The sequence below is a fragment of the Myiozetetes cayanensis genome, unplaced genomic scaffold, assembly GCF_022539395.1.
Source record: "Myiozetetes cayanensis isolate MyiCay16 unplaced genomic scaffold, myiCay2020 scf6-25, whole genome shotgun sequence".
Lineage (NCBI taxonomy): Eukaryota > Metazoa > Chordata > Aves > Passeriformes > Tyrannidae > Myiozetetes > Myiozetetes cayanensis.
Window position 1 is genome coordinate 51,842,736 of NW_026087853.1, and position 23,781 is coordinate 51,866,516.

General features: G+C 36.3%; 1 protein-coding gene across 7 annotated transcripts in view; it reads right to left on the reverse strand.

Moving 5' to 3' along the window:
- Positions 1–23,781, reverse strand: part of SBF2 (SET binding factor 2) — a 250,825-nt gene that overhangs the window by 96,699 nt on the left and 130,345 nt on the right. For all 7 annotated transcript variants that reach the window (XM_050335954.1, XM_050335953.1, XM_050335951.1 and 4 more), the window contains exons 7-14: positions 11,331–11,463; positions 9,718–9,826; positions 8,901–9,014; positions 8,015–8,092; positions 5,667–5,780; positions 5,016–5,144; positions 4,174–4,272; positions 1,789–1,993 (exon numbers count right to left, since the gene is read on the reverse strand). In XM_050335954.1, coding sequence (XP_050191911.1) covers positions 1,789–1,993; positions 4,174–4,272; positions 5,016–5,144; positions 5,667–5,780; positions 8,015–8,092; positions 8,901–9,014; positions 9,718–9,826; positions 11,331–11,463 — 981 coding nt within the window. The remainder of the gene's footprint in view (positions 1–1,788; positions 1,994–4,173; positions 4,273–5,015; positions 5,145–5,666; positions 5,781–8,014; positions 8,093–8,900; positions 9,015–9,717; positions 9,827–11,330; positions 11,464–23,781) is intronic.

The window sequence follows — 23,781 nt, forward strand, 5'->3', positions numbered from 1 at the left end:
AATTTGCTGACATCTAAAGATTATTTTCTTCATGCAGAGTTTAGCTATGATTTTTCAAGAAAATTCAGAATAAACAAACTAACATCTTTTTCCCTATAGTATCAAATGAATAGAATCTTAACGTAGAATATGCTTTTCTTGTACATAATAATGAGCTACTAATACCCCAAGATTTTGAGACACAGGACAGCAGGGAATGTAAGTGTGAAAGCTGTTCCTCGAAAAAAACCACAAAACCCCTTTGATATAAGAATTAACTTTATAAAAAGAAAATGTTCTGTTGCATCAAGCCTTTTAAAGAGAGACAACAGAACACAAGCACACACCCTTTTTCTATAAGAAACAGATTCAATGACACAGTCAACAGCAAAGGCAGGTGAAGAGAGTTCATCCTCTTCTTACATAAATCCAAAGAGAAACAGGCCCCGAAAGGGCCTCAAGAGGCCATCTAGTTCATCCTGCTGTCCCTAGACAGGATCAACTCTATTTATGTTATTTCTCATGTTTGTCTAATGTGTTCCCAATGTTCTGTGATAACAGAGACTCCATGGCTTGACAAAAAATCCACTCAACTGCCTCACAATCCTCATTTTACCACATCTTGCTGACAAATAACTCTACTTCTGTGCTGCAATTAAACCCATTATTTCTTATCATTACAGATTATTCCCCTTCTTTTTCTAACTGCCTCTGATATAATTGAAGACTCCTATTATGTGTTCCCTCAGTCTTCTATTTTTCAGTCTAAACAACTCCCCATCTTTCCTTGTAGGTCACATTCTCCAGACCACTGGTCATTCTTGTTGCTTTCTTGTGGACTCCCTCCAACAGAACCAAAAATGGAGACAGTCTTCCAGTGTCCAAAAATGGATAAAAATACTCCAGCTGAGGCCTTACCAAGCACAATGAAAAGATTTCTCCATGGGGTTCACTGACTGCACTCCTGTTTATACATCCTACTAAGATGTTTGTCTTTTTTGCAGTAGCTTGATATAGTTGGGTCATGTTTGCCTTATGGTCATTAAAATCCCCAAATTAATTTCTGAAGCACTGCTGCCTAGTCAGCTGATCATGTCTGTGCAAGTGCAATACCTTATTTGAAGAAAAACAGTAGAGGAGGACAAAATTCAACAGAGACCAGTGGTAAGACCTCTACTTTCTAAAGACTGATTTGAATTCTAATCCCACCCCCTTCAAAGGTTTTGCAAGCTCTGTCAGCTTCACGTGGCCTGCAAGGTTACTAAATGTACTGGTTTACTCCATCATTCACACTGATGACTACTGACTAATAGAATTTTTCTGACACTAAAATTTGTTATTTTTATTTAAATATAGATATATTAATTTTGAGACAGATGCTATGTTTGCTCTTTTCCTTTTTCCAGCAATTCACGATGCCTTCGACTAGTAGCAAAGGAGAAACTCTTAACAGTTCAAAGTTTGGTTCAGCCAGTCCTACAAGTAACCTATAGTGATATTCAACAGACCTAGGTGAGCAGAAAATACCTAATTTAATAGTTCAACTCAAAATCTAACTCAGATCAAACCCTTTTTTGTTGTTAGCAATTCTGCCCCTCATACTACAGATGTTTTGACTTCTTAGCAAAGGCAGATACAAAATGGCTTTTAAAACTGCAAAGGCCAATGCACAAGTCTGTGTGCCAGAGTTTACTATGATCACTAAAAATACAGTATTAACACAAAATTGGGAGCAACACACTGTAGTCATGCTAATTACACGTTCAACTCCTGGGACAGGATGAGGGATGGGTAAGTTGGGGAACATACCAACGGGGGGACCCGCCGGGACAACGCACTTCTTGTCCCCCCGGGTGGCAGGGGGGGCCCCCTGACTCCTGGCGAGGCCTTCCTGGAGGAGCTCCTGCACCCGGCACTCGTTGATCCGGGGGAAAGGCAGGATGTGAACACGCAGGTGGGAGCCCTCCGTGGGCCGTGGCACTTTCTGGAATGCTATGTGGGGATTGGGATTCTCCTGCAGGTCAAGAGCAAAAGGTTATCCACGAATTGTATTGCACAGTGCTACCACTGGTCTACTCTAATGTTACTGGTTTTTTGTGTATTTCTCATACCTGAAAGATTAAGAAGCCAAATATCTAATGTAGATGATTAATAAAACATTTCACGTTGATATTACCTTTGACTCATTATCTGTAATACTTCCAAATTCGTTAAAGGCTTTTATAAAATCATTTTTGTCAACATGCAAAATTCAAAAAGAAAGACAGCAAAAGAAAATCACTGCTTAACTTGGGTTGATTTATGCAGCTTAATGAGTATTTAGGACTTGAACAGAAATTAATTTGACAGTCAATCTCTTCATTAGACAGAGGGTTGAAGACTACCTATCAACATTCACAGGATCACATATCTTTAGGAGTATTACAATCAGTCAAACAAACCAGAATATTTTCATCTCTTCATTCATATGTACCAGGGATTATCATTAATCACGTCTGAATTTACTGTTGTCCAAATTGACTCTATGCTATTCCTTATTACTGGCTAACATACCACTGACAAAGAGTGATACTCCATCAATTAGGTTTCTATTGCAAATGCACAACTAGCTTGGAAGCAAACTTGCAAACAGCAGCTTAATACTTTCATTTATGGGAGCAAAAGGAAACAAGGAGAACAAATGCATCAACTTCAGAAACAGCACTCAAAACAAACCAGCTACTTGGCCATATATATTCTCTGCAAATAAAGTTTAAAAAGCCAAAAATCTAGCTAGAGGGATGAGAGCAGCAGATTCCAGGAGAAGCAAGGCAGAGAAAGGGAACACAGTCTCAGCAGGGGGTAACAGAGGGCATGGAGAAAATGTCAGAAAAGGAGAATAACTGTTCCACAATCCGTTTCACTGAGAAGAGAGACTCAGAGGAAATAAACAGAGTTACTTTAACCTTGGACAGCACAAACATCATGTCAGACATACATGCTATTAGGCATGCAGGTCTAATGTCTTAAACTACTGAAGTGGTATATGCCAAAAACTTGTCTAGATTTTCCAGTTGTATCACCTAGACTAATACAAACATTATCTCTCCATAACAGACCTCATCTCTCACATGCATCTAAATACAATACAATGACTACTAAAACTGTGAACAAGATGTCAAAATATGTCATGCAGTCAGATTAAAATCAGGCAGCTCTAGGCATAACTTCAAGAAGCAACGTCACTCATCACAATATTTAGTCAAAGACAGATGTATGCATAACTACTGGAAATCTGACTTCTAAATGCCCCAAGTCACTGACTTAGTGAATATAAAAGTATAAACCTGTTAAGTCATTGATTAGTGGTAGTGAAGTAGCAGGTCAATCACAACAGTATAAATAAATCTCATCATCAGAAAAGGCAAACAGAACCCCCCAAAAACTCCCAAACATCCCGTAATTCTTCAGCTTTTTTTATAGAAGTGTATTTGTAAACCACAGTTTTGGAGAAGTGGGCCATAGGAAAGAAAGGATGACAAAGGTGTCAACTGGCTGTGTAATAGAAAATGCTCTGTGGAGTCTGAACAACCACAGGAAGTGTGAGAAGAAGGAGAGTAGCTGATGCCAAAAAACAACTCCAAAAGTCCCCCAAAACCCACAAACCAAAAAAAAACCCAAAACAAAACCTGTCAATGGAAGAGTAAGAGATTCTACAAAAGCACTATGTAACACAAACACATGATAGGAAGGCAAGACTGAAACCAGAAGGAACTGTGGGAAACCCAAAGGGTACAAGAAAAAGGCTATAAAGTAGTAAGCAGTGCCTGCTGAGCACACAAACCATGGGGACTGGGTCACACAGCAGGAAAGATCTGCTGAAAGCATACATTATGCCACAGTGGATGTATAGCTTTCACAGGAAAACTACTGAGAGGCAAGAAGAGATGTATTTGGCATGGACAGGTTGCAGCAGAGAGAAAAACAGTTTATATACATTATGTGAATACACACTAAGAAAACAGAGTGATAAGCAGCGGTAGCTATAAGTAAACCAGTATTATTAAATTCAAGTTCAAAGTCTTTTGCCATAATGTAGATGATGACTACCACAAGCTGTCATTTCCATTTGCAGATACTGCATCAATCTCAGAAATAAGAATTTTCAATGTTACCATCTCAACTCTGCAAGTGCAGCAGGTATAGTAAACTTACATTTTTGAAGAGCTGTTCAGCAAGTTCTCTAACATGCTTTATCATTTTTGGTGGATTGCCCTCTTCAGCTTTAATTCTTTCAACTTCAAAGGCTACCAACTTTTTTTGAAAAAAGGAAGAATAAAAATGTTTATAATTCAACTAAAAAAAGTTATTTCCTATTTAAGTTATGAAAAGTTAATCTTAAACTGAAACAAAGCAAAGAAAGCTGAACACCAAAAAATGTGCAAAGTCATGCTGCTCTGGAACATGACACATTTTTAGTTTCATATAGAGTTTTTGTTACCAGATGTTTTAGTCCTACCTAACATAGAAAGTCCGACATACTGAAAACATTCCTATCACATTTCTTGTATGTACTACTTCTACTATTACACAGAATTAATACCAAACTCTGGTTTTACTCTACATTCAACTGAAAAGCCAACACAGTGAAAATATGGTATTACTTTTTAAAATTTTAAACTGTTTGCCTCAGCTTACATTGTTGGATATGTATTTAATATTTCTCAGTGAGTTTGTTAATGTTTCACAGAATACAATTAAAATACTCAAAATAATTCTGTACTAGTACATGTGATGTATTATGAAGCTACAAACCTGACAAGAGGAACAGCATTACCAAGATTTACACAACTATTTCGTTTCATATATATGAGCAGGGCACAATTTTATGGATTTAAGGTAGAAATATCTGCTTAGTAGAAAACGAGAATTGAGAAGATTAGTATAAACTTGATTTAATAAACAGTGAGGATTCAGAAGCATTTCAGTAGTTTTCCACATGCTGATATATCACAGGTGCATCATAATTTAATTGGGAAGACAGAAACAGTTTTCACCTCATCGAAAAGATCACAGGCTCTGAAGGGAGGACCCCTCTCTGACACAAAACCAGCAAATGCCATTCCATTGAGGACTTTGGTTAGAAAGTCATTCTCAATTAAGCCTCGCTGGCCCAAGAAGGCTGCCTGCAACAAAGACAGAAAAAAATGCACATATTTTATAAGGATCAAAACTACAACCATTTATGTACTAGCAGTCAAACATTTTCACCAGCTTATCAGCTTGTACTAGTATGTGGTACTTTCTAATTAAATCTTTTATTATACATAGTATCTTCTTACATCTAAATTCAAAACTGGAAGTTAGATGCACACATTTTTTAAATCTCATAGGTAATAAAACAGAAAACTAGTACCTTCAACCAATGTCTTCTTATTACACATATGTTTTCAAAATTTGACAACTGATTCCTTGAATGTTTATTTGTATTAAATTTAAATGTTAACTTTGCTTTACATTTCCTCACTGTCCCTGTAATTAGTCCCACTAAAACACACTGATATACTGCTACGCCAAAATGACATGCTTATCACATGCAGATAATTTTATTTATTTTTTTTAAAACCACTTGTTCAAAAGGCAAGCTTGTGGGAATAACACAGTGCAAGCGAATACTAACTAAATACACGTGTCTGCTTCTCTTTTACCTTGTGGAAATGAATTACGGGTTCAGCATGAATCCTGATCAGCTGAAGACAGGACCGATATCCTTGGAAAAGTTGTGCAAATAGCCTAAGGAAGATTGCTCGCACTTCTTTATCCTGTAAGCAGTATTTGAATATGTTGTCAAAACATTTTTGTATTGTAAGCTTTTCCACACTTTGTATAAAACTATATGAGAAATGCCTACAAATTCATCAGTGTAGCAGAGCAGCACATGAAGCAGAGATAGCTGTACACATATGAGGTTGTATCATGGAATGGTTAGGGTTGGAAGGGACCTTAAATGTCATCTTGTTCCCCTGCCTCATCCTCAGATGGCAATGACAAATTCAGCACACGGTCACCCCTCCACTCCTGCTGGTCCTTCCCACACCACAGGCTCTGGGCAATGCCAGCGGAACAGGGGGGTGGTCATGTGGTGAACCTCATGAATGAACTGCCATGAGAGAAAGCTGATACTAAATAAAGGAGCCTTATTTTGCCTTATTTTAGATTTATTCCTTAAAGTAAGTGTGGCTTTGCAGAACTACAAAAGCTGTGCCATTGGAGTGGGCAGGGACAGAGGGGAACCATGGGAGCCCAAGGTGGCAGTGCTGCTGCTGGAGGACCCAGGCTCAGAGCATCCCAGGCATCACCAGAGCCATCAGCTGCAGCTCTGCCAGATGAGGACACTGTTTTAAGTTTGCTCAGCTACTTGTCCAGGACTCTTCCAACTCACATCTTCACTTGCCAATCTACGGCCGCCAAAATAAGCCAGAGTTACTTTAAAAAGTTTTAAATAGTAGATCTTTAAAGTCCTGGTTTGTTTTATTTAAGTAAGAGAGTGCTTAAACAGACACCACAGGAATAATGGAAATGATGTGAACAGCTGGGGGCAGACTTGGGGCAGGGACATCTCCATCTGGCCCAGATGCCATTAAAGACTGACATCAAACGCTGTGTCACCCTGTTATTTTATCTCAGCTCAGGTACCCACTCACACCTCAGCCATGTCAAAAACCTGAGATCCTAAAAAGTGTTTTATGACCTCAGGTTTTGTGGTGTCTCAAAGGACTTTTTAAACAAACTAACTTTATACACAGCAAAGAATATTATATTTACTACCAGGTAACCACTTGGTCAGATAATTAACAAGTAAATACAACCTAGTAAGTTAAAGCTTGTAATGCCTTTTTAAAGAGATAAGGTATATATAAGATTCTAGAATACTGTCTTATTGGAATATTTTACTAGATGTCTTTTAACTCTTCACTGGAACATTATTGATGTTATTTTATTTTTAACTTTATTTTGTAAGGAGTCCCTTTTACTCCTTATAAGATAGGCCTATTTTCTGCTGCTCTCCAGGATTTTAACAGGCATATTTGTACCCTGACTTTTTTGACTACTTGAACACACAGTTGCTTCTTTCAGATTTAACAAAATACTTATTTTGACACAAACTATATTAATTTGTAAATTCCCTATTCAAAGTGAGATTTTAGCTGAATTCTGTCATCAGTTTAAATGAAATCTGGATAATACTCCCTGTCTTCAGCAACGAAAAAACCCCAATCTTAAAGTAACAAATAAGTAAAACAAATACATTGTACCACATTACAGTTTTACATTTCCAAATATACCTACTCAAATGTGTTCTTAAACTGAACTGGCTTTTGGATTTTAGTTTGGACTACCAACTCAAGTTCAGCTCTAAACACTCCTATAGACTAAACTACAGACATACAGTTTCACTCAGGTTGAAGTTCATTAAAGGCAATTAACTACTTATGGTTAAAACCCATGTAACTCCTTTCCCACTATATCCAACCATACCATGTATAATAATTATCATTATTCTTGTAAAACCAGTAGCTTACGTTTTGCTCACACAGCTACCACTCCTATCTTTACTCATATTTACTCTAAAAATCTAGATAATGACATTTTTAGTGTTTCTGAAGGGTTTTTTTCTGTGGAGGCCTGTGGGTGTCTACAGGAGAACCTTTCTGAGTAATTTTAACATTTACAGAAACACAGAAAAAGACCAGTTTCTCCACTCATGTAAAATCCTGCACCTTTACTGGTCTGTGAGACAGAGACACAGATTTAACTCAACAGACAGCAGTATTAAAATAAAATTAGGTGATCCCACAGTAATAAAAATATATTTTATAAAACTTCTAACCCATTAGAATGCTATTAGAGGGCAAGATGAATTTCTTTGCTACACCAATAATTCTAGAAAGCATATGGAAAAGAAAACACAAAGCAGAAATCCTTAAGAGAAAGTTAGTCTTAAATTTCAACAGTTTTCCACTTAAGAAAGTCAGACATAACACAGAAATCTTACCAGCATTTTTGAGTGTGACAAAGCTGTTCGTGGGGGAGGGAATGCATAATCTGCTGTTTCCAAATCAGGATGCAAAACCTAGGGAAATTTTTAAACAACATTTTTTTTTGCTGATAAAAAGATAAATTACTTTTAATCTTCTTCCTCAAAGTAATATTCACTGATATTAAGTACCTCAAGTAAGAGACCGAGTTAAATTATGAAGACTATATGGAAATAAAGGTGGGATTAATTTCTCAGCTTCAGGTTTCTCGAAATGAGCTTGTTATCAAAACCCCTGATTACAGTTCACAAAGTTAATCAATAGCAATAGGGATTTTAGAGTCAATTCATCCAAAACAGATTAACAGACAGATAATTCTTCTCTTTAAGATTAAAAGATTTGCTGAGAAGCCTCCAAATAAGGTGATTTCTAACTTACTATAATGATAGTAAAAAACCAAACTAAACTACGTTTTTTGGTGATTCCCTAATGTAGAATCCATCATTCCTGAATAGTGAAAAAGGAGCATCACACAAATAAACTTTTAAGACTAAATAGTAATTAATTTGTTAAATTTCAAGACAATGTACAGTTGAAATTAACTTATAAAAACAGAGAAGCAGCAAAACCGAATGGTAACAGTGCTGCTCAAATACTCTTACTTAAAAAGTCATTATTAAGAAGGAAAAATCACTACCTATCTCCTAAATAGTTAAAAATACATTTTAGTATTATTCGTTATATTAACTATAAACTCAGGTAATGAACTCTTCTAAAACCAAGAACGTTGGCATGAATCACAGTTTTAAATCTCATCTGTTTGAAAGCTAAATACTTAAATTTATATTTCTTTTTTTACAAAGTGGCGAGAGGCTGGAAAATAGGGTTTGTATCAAAACATACGAGAGAAAGTGCCATTTGAGTCTGATGCAGCAGTGGCTCCGGCAGCTGAGACAGATGAATACATTCAGGAATTTTAATTGTTCCTCCATCCAGGTCTGCTATGATTACATCTAACTGCAAGGGACAAACACGTTATTGATAGTGCACGCTGTGAGTATATCTGCACATAAGTTAAAATAAACAAATTAAAACCAGTACTAACTTCAATGTACAGAATACTTTTGCTAAAGGAAATACTCCAAATACTTCCTATTACTGAATCTAGTCATGGAAAACGAATGTAAACCAAAGAAAGTGAAACGAGGCCAAACTTTCAAAAATGATTTTTATTTCTGGATGTTTCAGGTCTGTGTTCAGAGACCTGTGATATCTAATCAGCTGTTTGCAAAAGAACACAGTGAAGGCAACTATAAGTAAAATTATGTTTCCAAGCACTCATAACCCAGCTTTGATTTCTTCAAGCATAAGCTTAAAAAGGACAAAATAAAATCACTGAAAATACATTTCAAAAATCCTAAGTGAAATGCTCAAACTCACAACAAATAGATGACAAAGCTGGAAATGGATGCATTCCTTTCCATCCTGCACTAGAATCAAATATTTTCCCTCCTCTACTTTACACTCTCAATGCATTTATCAAAGAATTGATGCTTTCTCTCTTTTGTCTTCTTTTGATTTCTTGCCTTGCTTTCCACAACAATATTTTGAACATATATATGAATTTCTCACACAAACATCTCTGAAGCACAGAAAACCTCTGCAGCTGAGCACCACAAAAGACACTGTGAGGATGAATGAGCTGGCCAGACATACTTACAAGCTCATGAATGTCATTGCGAAAGACAGAATGTACACCAATGATGAAAGGTGTTGGGGAGCTGAGAACTTCCAGTAGCTGTGCAGGAAGAATTGGAATATAGGGATAACTGTGAAAAGAATAAATAAAATAAAATAAAAGCTTCTGACTAGCCTTCCACATAGGGCAACTTTTTTCTTTAAAAAAAAAAAGCAAAACTTCCTGTTATGTATTAAATTTACTAGAAATAACTACTCTAAAAATACAAAAGATGAAAGTATCAAGTAAATACCTCTTTATAAAGTAGCATGCTGTTAAAATAACATGTCGTTAAACCTCCATGATTTATTATAAGGTCTACAATTTATTACAAACCAGTGTATTTTTCAAAATAAGAGAAGCCTATTCATATTTGTGACATTTATGTTATGTGTACATTACATTTTTCCCCAACTTTTAAGTAGCCAAGGACACTAAAGCTATGGACAATACCTTCATTTTAAAAACATGGCTAGTTTTGGGCCAGACATCTACAATTCAGCCTTTTGTAAAATATCATTAGTAAGAAATCTTTAAATTAAATATTTTGCTTTGATATTGAAATGACAACTAAATATTATGTACAAAACACTATTTCAGATATTCTTTACTCGATTGCATGATTTAAAAAAAAAACAAAAGTGTTTTCATTAGAGCAACATGAAAATCTGGATCTAAATCGATCACTGCATTTCAACATCTAATTTATAGTTATTAAAGTTCACATTCATTACTAATTTTGCATGAAGATGAAGCCCATCTCTAACATATTTTAAATAAAACAAGTTACTAAAATTCGACATGATTTGAAACAGGTGAGTCAGGATTAGATGTTTTCTTCCTAAAAAACAGCTTGACATTAAGTTTTCCATTTCAAAATGATGCATCCAAATGTAACTTTTTAGAGAGCACCAATTCATTCTCTGGTAGACATTTGTCAGTGACTTCAAACTGTGACACCCATCAAAGCAGCTGCTATTTTTGAGCCACAGAATCTTTCAGGTTATAAAGGGTCTCAGGACATCATTTCATCCAACCTGCTGCTCTAAGCAGGGTCAAGACTGAATGCAGATTAAGTTGTCCTGGGCTCTGTCCAGCTGCTCCTGAAGGCCTACAGGGATGGAAGCTCCATAGGTTGCCTGCTTCACTCCGTAATTATCTTCATAATAAAACACATTTTCCCTGCATACAGTCAGAAACTTCCCTCTCCCCTGGTACAGTTTATGACCCCATTGTTTTCTGCCACACACATCTCTTTCTTTTTGGCAGGTTGTTGTTAGATCTCCTCCATATCTTTTCCATGATTTACTCATGGGCCATCACTGTCAAGTTTTACCATCCAGCTGATGCTGTGAGTAGGGTTTCTACTGTATTTGTAGGTAGGATGTTTCTCCCTTAATTGTTTCCACTGCCATGATGCAATCAGACTTTTATTAATGATGTTGCACAGCCTAGGAATTGCATGTATGATCACGAAAACCTCTGCTTATCCGAACAATACAGCACAATTCCTTTTGTACAGGACAACGTAACAGAGGTTATAGAATGTGTTATAAAATCAGTTAACGAGTAAAAAGAATGAAAACTCAACTCACCTGTATTTGAGGGGAAACATCAAAGACTCCAGAGCCCTACAGGCATCACTGAGCCTCTGAAAACTTGCTGAGTGAAAGAGAACCTTATTTTCTGTAAGCACGGCACAGAACAAGCTGAGTACATTTTGGATTCCTTAAAAAAAAAAATAAGAAGAGAGAACTGTAATAATATGCCCAAAGAATCAAAATTACATTAAAATGTACTATTTTCTGGAGGAATTTTCAAAAAGCCTAAGATAACTGCATAAATTGCCAAGTACCAAGTTTTATTTAACTAGTGCGGCTTCCTTCTGTTTTTCAAGTTGCTAAAATACCATCTGAATGTATTTCTACATTTCAAATATACTGTATTACATCTCCCTTTCAACACCACTTCCAAGGATTTCCACTTCTCAGCACAAATCCCAGCAATGCTCAATAATGACTTCAAACAGTATTATGTGTATCTTCTGCATAGCCTTCTCTGTATCCAGTATTCAATTCTGGTCACTGATCCAGGCTTAACTTCTAAGTCTTTCTGTATCTCCAAGCAGGATAAAAATAACAAAATCATACAGCAGAGCTCAAAAGAAAATGACAAAGACTTCCTAGTAAATACATTCATACTTTATCCATGAAGAGCATTTGAGGAGTCACAAGGTTATAAGAGGGCAGAAGGAGAATACGTGTTACTAAGAAGATCTGACTGTTTAAACAAGCCCCAATAGATTTAGGGTAAGGCTCATGAATCAGATGATAGGGTGCTTTGGGGGATTTTTTAAGACAGTACAATTTACCTAGGAGACAAAGCCATGTGCTTTCAGGGAAAACCAAAAATATATTTCCTTTAAAACAAAGTCCCATCCTGAGAAGCAGACATGTCTGAGATGTGAGATATGCTGAAATTTATGAAATTTCCTGAAATATGCTGGAATGTATGATGTTTCCCTGAGGACATGGCTTGTGTTATCAGTAAGACAGCCTGTATTACCTTCACAAAGCTACTGCTTACTTACAATAACCTTCCCAATAAGAAGTGTGACTATGCAGAGCCACTCTACTAACATGATAATTAACACTTTGTTTTGTTTAAGTAATTTTGATTGCATGTTTGGATAAATCTTTTATCTTTTATGATGGATGCAAATTTTCTTCTCTGGAGTGAAGCTTAGTTCATAAACATAAAGGGACAAGGACTCAGAGAGGGCTGTTGAACAAAAAAGACTTAATTCTTAGGGTGAACATCAAACAGCAACACAATACTGTGTTGAAACCTTGTGCTTTCAAACTCCATCCTCCAGGATTCCTGCAGACACTCTCACAACCAAAGGCAGAGGCTTGAGAGGACTCGAGGACAGAAGGCTTTGTTATAAGGCTGAGTGAGTTACTGTTGCAGACGACTGCCCTTGTGTTCCGTGGCATAATTAATATTGTGCCAGCAGAGAACAAAGAGCTTTGTAATACACAATGTGAGGATGGTGTTACAGAAAAACATTCCAACGAGTTTCCTCAAGTGAATGAAAGAGCACTCTGCAGTGAATGGCTAGAAGCTAACTGGACATAGTGTCCTTTCTTGTGTGCATAAACTTATTTTAAAACAAAGTTAGAATCTGCTGCCTGCTTATAAACATGTCTCTTAAGAGTCTAAAAATTCAAACTGCCCCTTTTATGCAAAACTGCCCTTTTTCCTTTCCCAGACCATTTTAAAGACTGTTTTGGAGTATACTTTTTGTTTTAAACTAAGTTTTTGTTTTCAAGCTAAGTGGGCTTTTTACATCATTCCATTCCACATAAAATATCTTCTTAAGACATTTAGGAATACATACTTTTTAAACACCTGACAATTTCTTCCTACAATCAGATACAAAAATTCTCAAACAATCCTCTATAAGGCTATAATGTTTTGCAGGTATTACTGAGGAAAATACTACCAAAAAGCCTCACAAATATTCACAACATTTTGTACAATGAAATGCTCTACAAAAGCCCCTCTTGTGATCAAAATACCTACAGCTATAAAATTCTTGAAAGAGATGGATTTCCATTCTGCCCATCCTAAAACTCGAATCTAGGCTGAGAGGTAAAAGTTCTAAAATATTTTCTGCACGTTACTGACTTTGAACTATTTTTTGCAAACAATTAAAGAGCATTCCTGTGCTGAGGATATTCAATTGAAATCAAGTTGTGTAAAAAACCAGTATTTTTAGCTATATGATATTATTTTGCCGTGAATTACAAGGATTCAAGAGTCTAGAAGGAGTATCTCAATTCTAATACCTTTAAAAGTCCTTCAACTTATACAGTATCAGCATTTTTCATTTGAAATCTCTTGTGAATATAGGCCTCCTCATCAGGTACCAAAACAATACACAATTCTCAAGAGTACAGAATAACTGAGCACCTTTGCAAAAACTTTACTAACAAAAACCACAAATGAAGTGTAAATCAGGATTTTACTTATGTATAAGGAGGACACCTGCAAGTCCTTCACAGTATTTGAACACAGTGGCTGTAGATCCCATTGCCTCCTAGGGACTACCAAAATGATGCACTATTGTATAGATAATAAAGGTAATCTTCATGCTTATATGTAGTGTCAAACTGTATGTCTGTCCAATTTTTATCTTTACCACTGTGAAAAATGGATGTTGCGAATGTCTTCAATTTACAGAAAATTCCAGATGTCTTGTCAATGGAGTTCATTTAAATTACTAAGCAGGGATGATTCAGTTTGTGAGGTTTTCATAGTTTCACTGGGGAAATTAGTCTGGTTTTGCTGCATGTTAGTGGCTACAGATAAAGATTCAGTTTGTACTCCACAAAGGCATTTCTCAGTGCAGCTTAATCAGCACCAACATAATTTGATATTTAAGATGACTACTCTTAGCAGCTATTTCCCAGAGATAAGCTTTGATGCCACATAGTAGAATATGTACTGCAAATGTTTTCACCACACTCTGTAAGTTGGTCTCCCACATGTTCACTGCATTCTAACTGGCCATGGAAGAGGAACTGGAAATGTTTACTGTGATACAAATGCACCTGAGGCAGCCCCAGCTTTGCTGAGCTAGACAAAAGCGCTGCTTTATTTGCAGCACTTACGGAAGAGACCAAACTCGAGGGCATCTAAACACATCTCTCATAAATCTGCAGAGGAAGTTCACTGGCCAGCTGCTCATGTGGCAGAAGGGAAAGGAGCTGTCTCTCCAGTCTGGCAACCCCTGTCACACCTCCAAGTTAGCAGGTCCGTTCCAGGTTTCAAGCTGAACCTGGAATTTGCGATTTCCATTTAAGTTTTTTCTACACTCTCTTGACCCTTTTCTGCATTCTGAATGCATAAAAAGCAGAAAGTCACCTCACAAAAAATGGCTTTATCTTGGCAGAAACAGAAAAAAGACATTAGGAATCTTGTGTGCATGCATGTGGAAACTAAAGTGTTTTCATTTTAGCAAGGTACCTACAATACCAATGAATATACCACAATGAGAGGATTTGACTTGGTCTGTGTAATCAGTTCATCTAAAAATGCATAAATAAAAAGAAACAACATTATTATATAAAACCCAATACTAACCAATAATCAGGGTAATTTCTTTTGGTATCTTTCTCCAAAGCCAGTTTAAAGTGAGAACATCTCTGGCTCTTACCTTTTTCTTTCCCAAATGCCTAAGAAATAATAAATTTATATTTAAAGAGAGGTTCTGAAATCTTGGTGGGCTTTCTTTCAGAGCTTTTTTCTGCATAATAGAAATGCTCCTTCACTGAGAAGCTAATCACCAATATTGACCAACTTCTTTAAAAGAGGCTACTCAGTTTGAAAACACATTTGGACAGTGAAACCCAGGCCAACCACTTCCACTGACTGAAGAGCTTGTACAGTGCAGACAGTCTCTTTGGTAACAAGGTTTTCATTCTCTCCCCTTTTATTTCCTTCTTCTTCATCTTTTTTTTTTTTTTTAATGCTCTTTATACAACACAGAAGAATATAACATAAATAAATTAAAGTGTACAATATAGACACCTAATCTGGAATTTACTTAATTTCAAGATGATAGCCACTAACTCAATACAAAATTATTGCTCCACACGTACTTTAAAACACATGTTTTCAGCAGTATGAAGGACACTTTTACCTGATGGAATCCAACAAATTATACACAGTGCAAGTTTTGATTACTTTCCTTTTCTAAACCACTTAAAGAACTGATGAAATTATTTGACCAAGCCACCAAGGTGTTGTTTGAAGCCTTGCAAGTTGTTTACTGAAAACAAACCATTCCAAATAACAAGCCTGAGCCCAGTTTCCTCATGCTACAAGACACAATCGTGTCTGTCTGTAACCTTGAACCCCACACTGCTCTGCAGACTCCGCACTACATCCGATGCTCGTTTGTCAGGGCATAAATAGACAACACGAGAAACAACAAACAACTTCATTTTTACAGATTGCTCTTTTGCAGTCTACAGACAGACATCCTGTAAAATATTATACATACGCTGGAAAATTTTGAATGGAGGCTTCCTGACCTTCACTGTTTTCAAGTATTTAAAGAATCTGTAATTTGTACTAAATTATCTGACATCCTACATCAACAAATGTATCATTCTGCCTGCTTCCTGTTGTTCTAGAATTTAGGCATTTATTTAAGCATGATTAAAAAAAAAACCCAAACACAAAATGTACTTGTTAAATCATTAACTGTTCTCTATATTGTGTGAAATCAAAATACTGTCAACTTCAGACTTTTGTAAAGAGTTATAAAAGTGGATTTGGAAACTGAACTAGTGGAACACATTATTATGCCAATATGCCATTCTTGAATTACTGGACACAAGAAAAAGCTTAATAGACAAAATAATCCATAACTTAGCCAGACTAATCCAGGAAACGGGTCAACAAAGCCTGAAAAGCCTTTCTGAAAGGCCACTGGAGACTGCATAGTACAAGTTCTGTGCCAGGCAGTGTCAGGCTCTGAAGATAACTAGGAAAAAAGTAGGGAAAAACAAAACTCTTTTCATTTTTATTTTTAGATGTGGCTGCACAGCACTGCTAATGAACAAAATACAAGCTTAACTAATAAATAAGAGGCAACAATTGTACTCAATACTCTTATAGGTAATTCTTGCCAAATTGCATTCATTTGTCCACCCAAAAATTGCATGGCATCTCCAATCAGCTACACAGAGTTAAACCCAAAAGATTGTTATGTCACTGAGTTCAGGATCAATTCATATTTAGCAAAGTATGCAGGTCAGTTATTGGGGCAGGACTGCACACTATACCATTAAATCATAGCCAAGCTTGCTCACAGATGGGGAGCAATGTGTAGCTGTGCCAGCAGAGAGCTTTGGGAGGGTTAATTTATCCTGCTCTCTGGCTGGGTACCAGAGAACATGACTCACACAAGCACCCCAAGAGATTAACTTATGTGGCCTTCAGACTCAGGAGGAAGAGAAGCAATCTCTACAGCACAGACCCTTCAGCTGAGATGCCCTCAAAGAATCAAACACTTCATGAATAAAACATTCATACTGATTTCTGAGCCCATGGAAGCAAACATAGGGGTGACACTCAGTGCTGAAACCAACCTCCATTTCTAGAGAAACACTTCTGATTTTGGAACTGACATGAAGGCAATTCAGAATCTGAACAATGAATGCTCCACGTAAAGAAGGGCAGAATGAAGGTTTCTCTACAACCCAGCCTTTGGGGGGTGGTGGGAAGAGGTAAGGAAAAGAAGGACCAGACAGAAAGATTCTGGTGTAAATGCCATAAACTCCAACTGATCATTAAACAGAATATAAAAGAAATTGCAAAAACAGGGATATATATTATCATATATATATATATGATATCTTCAGCTGTTGAATAAATACTCCAACAGATATCACTCCCTCCAAGTTCAACAGTATCCACTCTGTTCTGTCTACACTGAGTCAAGCAGATTGTTGCCATCCAAACCCTTAAATTACACAGGCACAAGGAAACAGAGATTAAGCACAGTGTATGATCTACTTAGGAAGACACTCAGTGATGCCTGTCATTTGCATGTTGATATGACTTCGCTATTGCTAATTTAATTAAATCCCTCTGTAGACCTACTTAAAGAAACCGCAAAAGCCCTTTGGATTTCTTGAGCCTTCAAATACAACTCTGCCAATACACTGAGCGAACATCATCAGCAATTCTTTTTTCAGAGACAACGATAAAGCCAAGGGCAATTATTAATAGAAGATTTAGATAATAAGGTTTTCATCCCTGAAAATGAGAAGCGCAATAACATTTCTTACGCACATTTTAAAGCTATACATATCCAAAGGTAGACTGATTAGTTCAAGATAACTATGAGTGCATTAAGTGAATTTTCTCAACAAACTAGAAAAGACAAAGGAAGGTAAACCAGACAAATAATTGTTTTGCATACAGAAAGTATTCACATGGCAGGGAGGCAAATGCCAAATTTACGCGAAAGCAGTAAATTAAATTACACAAACATAATCTGCATCACCAATTAAAGCCTTGTTACTGATTGTATGTCTGGCCCATACAGACAGGTTAGGTTTGATATGTGCTACAAAAAATAGGTTTAGATACTTTATTTTCAATGTTGGTTTTGTATTTTTTCTTTTTTTTTTTAACTGAACACAGATCAAAACCAAACTCCAGTAAAGAATAAACACCTAAACAATGTCAGAGCAGGTTTGCATATAAAATACGCTGTTAAGGGGACAATAATCTTCTCTTATACAGGGAGGATGGCAAGCAATATTTCTCAATATTGAATTGTTAACTATGAGGTTAAAACTGAAGTTTTTGTTCTTTTTCTGTCTGTCTGTATATGTATGGAGGTGTTAACATTTCAGGAACAGTCTACTCTGTCGAAATAGGATTTATGATTTCACATCTCATCTTCTGCTTAGTTATTTAGTTATCTAGTTACGTAACTAAAATAGGACACTATTTGTTTTGGATGTTTATTCCATAAATATCCAGTATACAAGCCCTAAGAAAAAACTAAGGAGAGGTAAACAGTAATCCTGTACAAAACTAATATCAGCATACAGAATTTCTGTGTAACCCTCACAGGCCTACACTAACCAAAACTCAATGAAATAATTCTGCAAAAGAATTTTGAGTGGACTGGAATAATGGATACATACCAATGACCTGAAATGCTGCCCAATTTTCCTGAGTAGAGGTGGAAGAGTGCTACATATTTCCATATTTCATAAATGACTTTCCTTTTTTATTCTTTAGAATTGCCCTTTCAAGAAACGTGAATTTATTGTTTGTACCAAATATTTTGTGAAACCTTTTCTACCACATACATCAAGTGATATGTTGGAAAAATAGCATGTTATAAAAATTATTTATAGTAGTTTGATTAGCCAAAATGATCTATCTTTATTCTGATAGCAAATCTAAAATTGTAATTTGTTAAATTATTTGCAACTGCTGATGTATTTAAGTAATCAAAAAGAGATAGAGCAACTTTCCAGCTCTCCAAATTGATTCATATATGGTAAACTGTCTGAAAGTTAAGCAGGATTTCTGTTCAGCCATCAACAGACATTTTAAAGTTCAGAAGTTTAAACTTCAAAAGCAGCATTAAAAGTTTTTGAACAACCCTCTTTGCTTTTAACTTTTTAACTGAATTTCTAACTTCATGTTAGAAATCAGGAAAACCATCACAATAAAGAAATATTAACTTCTCTGACCACAGATTCAAAGCCGTGGTAGGATGAATAAGAAAGAAAAGTTATAGCCATGACTTTTTAGAGACTACTGGAAACCATTCTGCACATAAGCTAATTGGCAAAGTATGTATGGTGATGAGTGCTGGCACATCATAGAGCCTCACCTGGACATCCTAATCTTTATTTACTCATAGGCACAATGTGAAAACCAGAATTTCTGAAAATATAAAAGCATATGTTATATGTATGGAATCAGTACATTTCGCTTTCACCAACACAAGAAGTGTAGGAAACAGTGACTTTTTACTTTGATGACATAAAACAGTCTCAAGTGATCTGAATAAAACTGCAGTGACTAATTGCAGATACATACATGAAACATTTACATACATAAAATTTCAAAAGCAAGTATTTCACCCATAGGTAAGAATAAGGAAGAACAGACAGGCAAAATAGAGAACTAAACTGCACAAAATTATGAGTAGCTGAAATATGAAAAAGAATAGCATAACACATGGGAAAGACTGCCATGTGTTATGGATTGTAGGATATTTTTAGTTGAAATTCTGCAAATTAAATCCTGATGGAGCAAATGGATACTCATAATTTGACTGGATCCATTTAAAGCAGAAAAATGTCCTTTAACAAAACAATGCGCTGCGAGGGTAATACCATCAGGATCCTTAGAAAGACAATATCTAAGAATGAGAAGAGTGTTGTCATTCTTGAACTGTACACAGGAAAAATGGTCAAGGATACACAAGGAACTGCAAACGTACCTGTTTCCTGCCAAAGGACTACAAAGTCTTTCTCAAGGAACTCGTAGCTACTGAAGCATTACATTCACAGAACCAAATAAATGCAAAGACAACAAGAACGGACGTGGCTGATCAGGATAATCTGTTAGAGCTGCCTTCAGCCAGTGCTGGGCGATATTCATGGAGCATAAAAGGACAAATATTCCACTGAGGAAACATCACAAACATCAAAAATTTCAAAAATCAATTTATATTCTTTAAAGATGGTGCTTGGATTCTCTGCAAAACATTTAGCAATCTTTAAAAATTCTTTCTTTCTGAGATTGTCTGAGATTCTCCTGACCTCCTGAGATGACAGTGACAGTTCAGCCTAAACTAAAGAGCAATACTTTAAACATGATTTTACAAGAACAAACACATAGAAGTAAATGTCTATAGCACTGTTTTTCTTTTCCTCTCACCACAAGCATTAATACTGAAGTTTTGAAAACTATAGTTTTGCAAGCTGTTACTATTTAACAGCTACCAAATTTCCTTTGGAAGAGTGAGAAGTTATACCTGCATTCATACCAGCAAAAGTAGGAAGAAAATAAATCTGGTTTCAGTAGGATCTTTTTCAGTATTTTCTATAAGCAGAGGCAAGCTTCTTCGGCCTTTTTGAAATTTGCTTGTTTATTAATTAGATATTTGCTTTTTGGAGTTTACATTTTGCTCATCTCTGGAAAAGAGTAATTTGTTTACGCTCTTCTGAGAGGCCTTTTCTGAAGTCCTGCTGTGAATAGAAAATTACTGTCTTCTCAAATATCTCAAAACAAATTTTCACTTAATAGTTTAAATAAATTTCACTGAATTGTTATATAGCAAACAGCAATCTATAATTTTATTATTGTTCCTCTTATTTGAAATATTTCCTTTTAAAAGCATCTCATTAACTACAGCACTTTATCAAATACACAGCTTCAAGTTTATTTACTTTTGTCAGATAACTTTTCTCAGATTTATAATTTGTTTAAAATAAACTACTGCACATTTTGTCTCATTAAAAGAGTATTACAAGTTCGGACGGGATGAAAAGTAAGCAAGCATCCTATGTCATGTGCCTTGTTCTTCTGCAAAACAGTGAATGCTGCAAGAAATCTTGGACACTGCCTTGAGCCCCTTTCAGGATCCTGCCTACTGACAGCTGCCTCCACAGCACCAGCACTACAGGGGTCGCTGACAGAGCTCTCCCTTTACCCACACATGACAAACAAACAAAAAAACTGAGCAGCACCTCCTGGAGGGAGTTTTGACATTACCTGACTGGAATCTGCTCTAATGGCTGTCACTGAAGGAGATGGTCTTATCCCCACTCACACACTGTTGCTGCTTTCCTTACACCTGCAGCAAAGCTCACGGAGTGAGTGAGTTCAGAGTGGAAGAGGGATGGATCTGTTCCCGCTGCAACGCTCGGCCATTAGAATGGTTTAACAGCAGCATCAAACCACAACCTGAGGCTGCTGACAGAAAACAGATGTGACTCTCCCTCCTTCCACCCTGCAAATATTTTCTGTTAACTTGGTGAGATAAAATAGCTCAGCACGGCGGAGTCAAGCACCACTTTGGCACAGGAGATGGGGCAGCACTGTGCAACTGGAAATGGACATTCCAAACAGGATCATCTGCCTGGCAATTTATGCTGCTGGGGAAATGAAGCCTCAGTGACTGTCTACAAAGTGCCTCGACTTGGAAATGCAGAACATCCCCTCTACAAAATTCACTATGACAATATCCCTTTATTTTCAACAGCATCTAAAAGAATACTTTCCCTTTGTTCTGCTGTTGCAGCAGTAAGGGCCCATTAGCAGTAAATGCCACATCAAATCCCTTGGTAATCTATTTGTTCTTTGACAGACTACACAAATCTACTTGGAAAGCTCAAATGGCAAATTCTCTTTTGCTGGGTTATAGAGCTAATTGCAGCTCGCTGCCCAGTGGGATTTAAACTGAAACTATAACATAAGCCAGCAGCATCCACTCATGGAGCATGTGATGCCAGGTTCCATAGGCTGGAGAGTATACAAATTTATTAAGGTCAAAGACTGATTAAAAGTTTATATACTTCAATAAAACAGTCTTAATTTAACCACACATGCTGCTAAAATCCCCCAAAGGTTATATATGTTCCCATCACATGATACATGAAGTTTCATGGAAAGAAAAGAAATTCAGTGACTTGGGTAATGCGTCTGAAAACATCCCGACAAGAGGTAAAAAAAGTTCTGGTTTGTACAGCTGAAATCTCGTAACAAACATAAGATGTGGAAAGGGCACCACATCAGTGCTCAGTGCATCTGCCAGTTAAAGGTATTTCTGTACTGAAAATGCTGCATTTGGTCACTTCACATGCTCTGTAGATTAAATTTCTCATTGCTTTGCTGCCCTACATAATGAAATATTAGAACATAAACCACTCTTGCTCTGTGTCAAAGACACCAGGATTTTCTTAGTCAACAAGTATAAGCCAGCTCACGTGCTGACTGTGCAGTGACCCTTCCATAATGTCTCCCAGCCATATAAATACACGTATATATTTATCAGGAATGTCTTTTCCCATTTATACAGTAATTTGGTGTTGTCATCTGTTGGCATAAAGTACACTACAAGAGACTGAACATTGTATCTCCCCTAAACCAGAATTAAAATAAAGAGAAACTATTATATTACAGAAAACATTCCTCAAAGTGTCAACAAATGTAGCCAAAAGCAAAAATCCTGGGTATTTTAATATATATTGGATTTAGAAATGTGGGATTGAAGGGTCTATAAACAGTGAAAGAGTCCAGCCTTTTGCCATCATGACTGTATCAGACAACCCCATATTGATCAAGCTTCATCTTAAGTGTAGCAATAGTGCTTTCCATTAGTAATCAAAACAGAAGGTGTTTCAGAATTTTTCTTGTCCTACGATTAGAAATCATCTTTTAACTTCCAGCCTTAATTGATTCAAGACCTTTTTCTATGAGCCTGTTCTTGGTGCTCCTCTTTTTCTGTAACTTATGAATTCTCCCTGAATGATACTGATGTAAAAAGCAGCACAAGGTAATGCACATGGTCTATGATTCAGAGCAAAATAGAAAGATAAAATACAGCAGAAACACCTAACACTGTACAAAAAGCAGCCTCTAAAAGCCAGTATCATCTATAATATGAACAAAATTTTAAATATTCCTTTCAGGCTTTCTTCCTTTCCACGTTATTTTGGGATTTAGGTTTTCTAAAGGAGGTTACGTTTTTTAAGCAGAACTACTTTAATTCAGAATAAAAACATAAAGCATAGCATGTCCTACAACTATGGTGAATTTAAAAAATCAGCTACCACAAAAATAAGCTAATTTTAGGAACACCATAATTCAGTTTTTCGCCTTTTGATTCAATAGGTATTTTCTAATAATAATGGGAAAATTGTATTTTTATGTTGTTACATAATCTTATAAAATGTGCATGAAACGTATGTGGAAACACTAAATACAAAGAATCATTGGTTGTTTTTCCATTAAGTATAAAATGACAACTATTACCTAAAAAATCTTAACCACAAAACTAGTAAGTTCTGGCTTCTCATTGTTTTCTGAACATGGTTCAGTAAGATCCACCTATCTTAGGAACTATTTGGGATGTATCTGAACAAGAATTGGCTGAGCTATATATTCAAAGTGGACTGCTAAAGATGAAGTCATGTGCCAAAATTCTACGTTTACAAACAATTAAAAAGTTAATTAAATTAAAAGTGTTTCCTACTTTTGCCTTAAGAAATACTCAAACTCCCACTATGCTTTAGTTGTTCCACAATCCATGTCTACAAGACCAACCTGATTTATCTCTAAAGTGGACCTTCTTAGAGGATGGAACTGCACCTTTTGATTTTCAGAGATCTGTTTCAGTGCAGATTATTTAAAGTTCTATACAAGCTCCTTCATCACAGTTAGAACCAAGGAATTCAGGTACGTAATCACTGAGAAGGAGCAACTGCCACA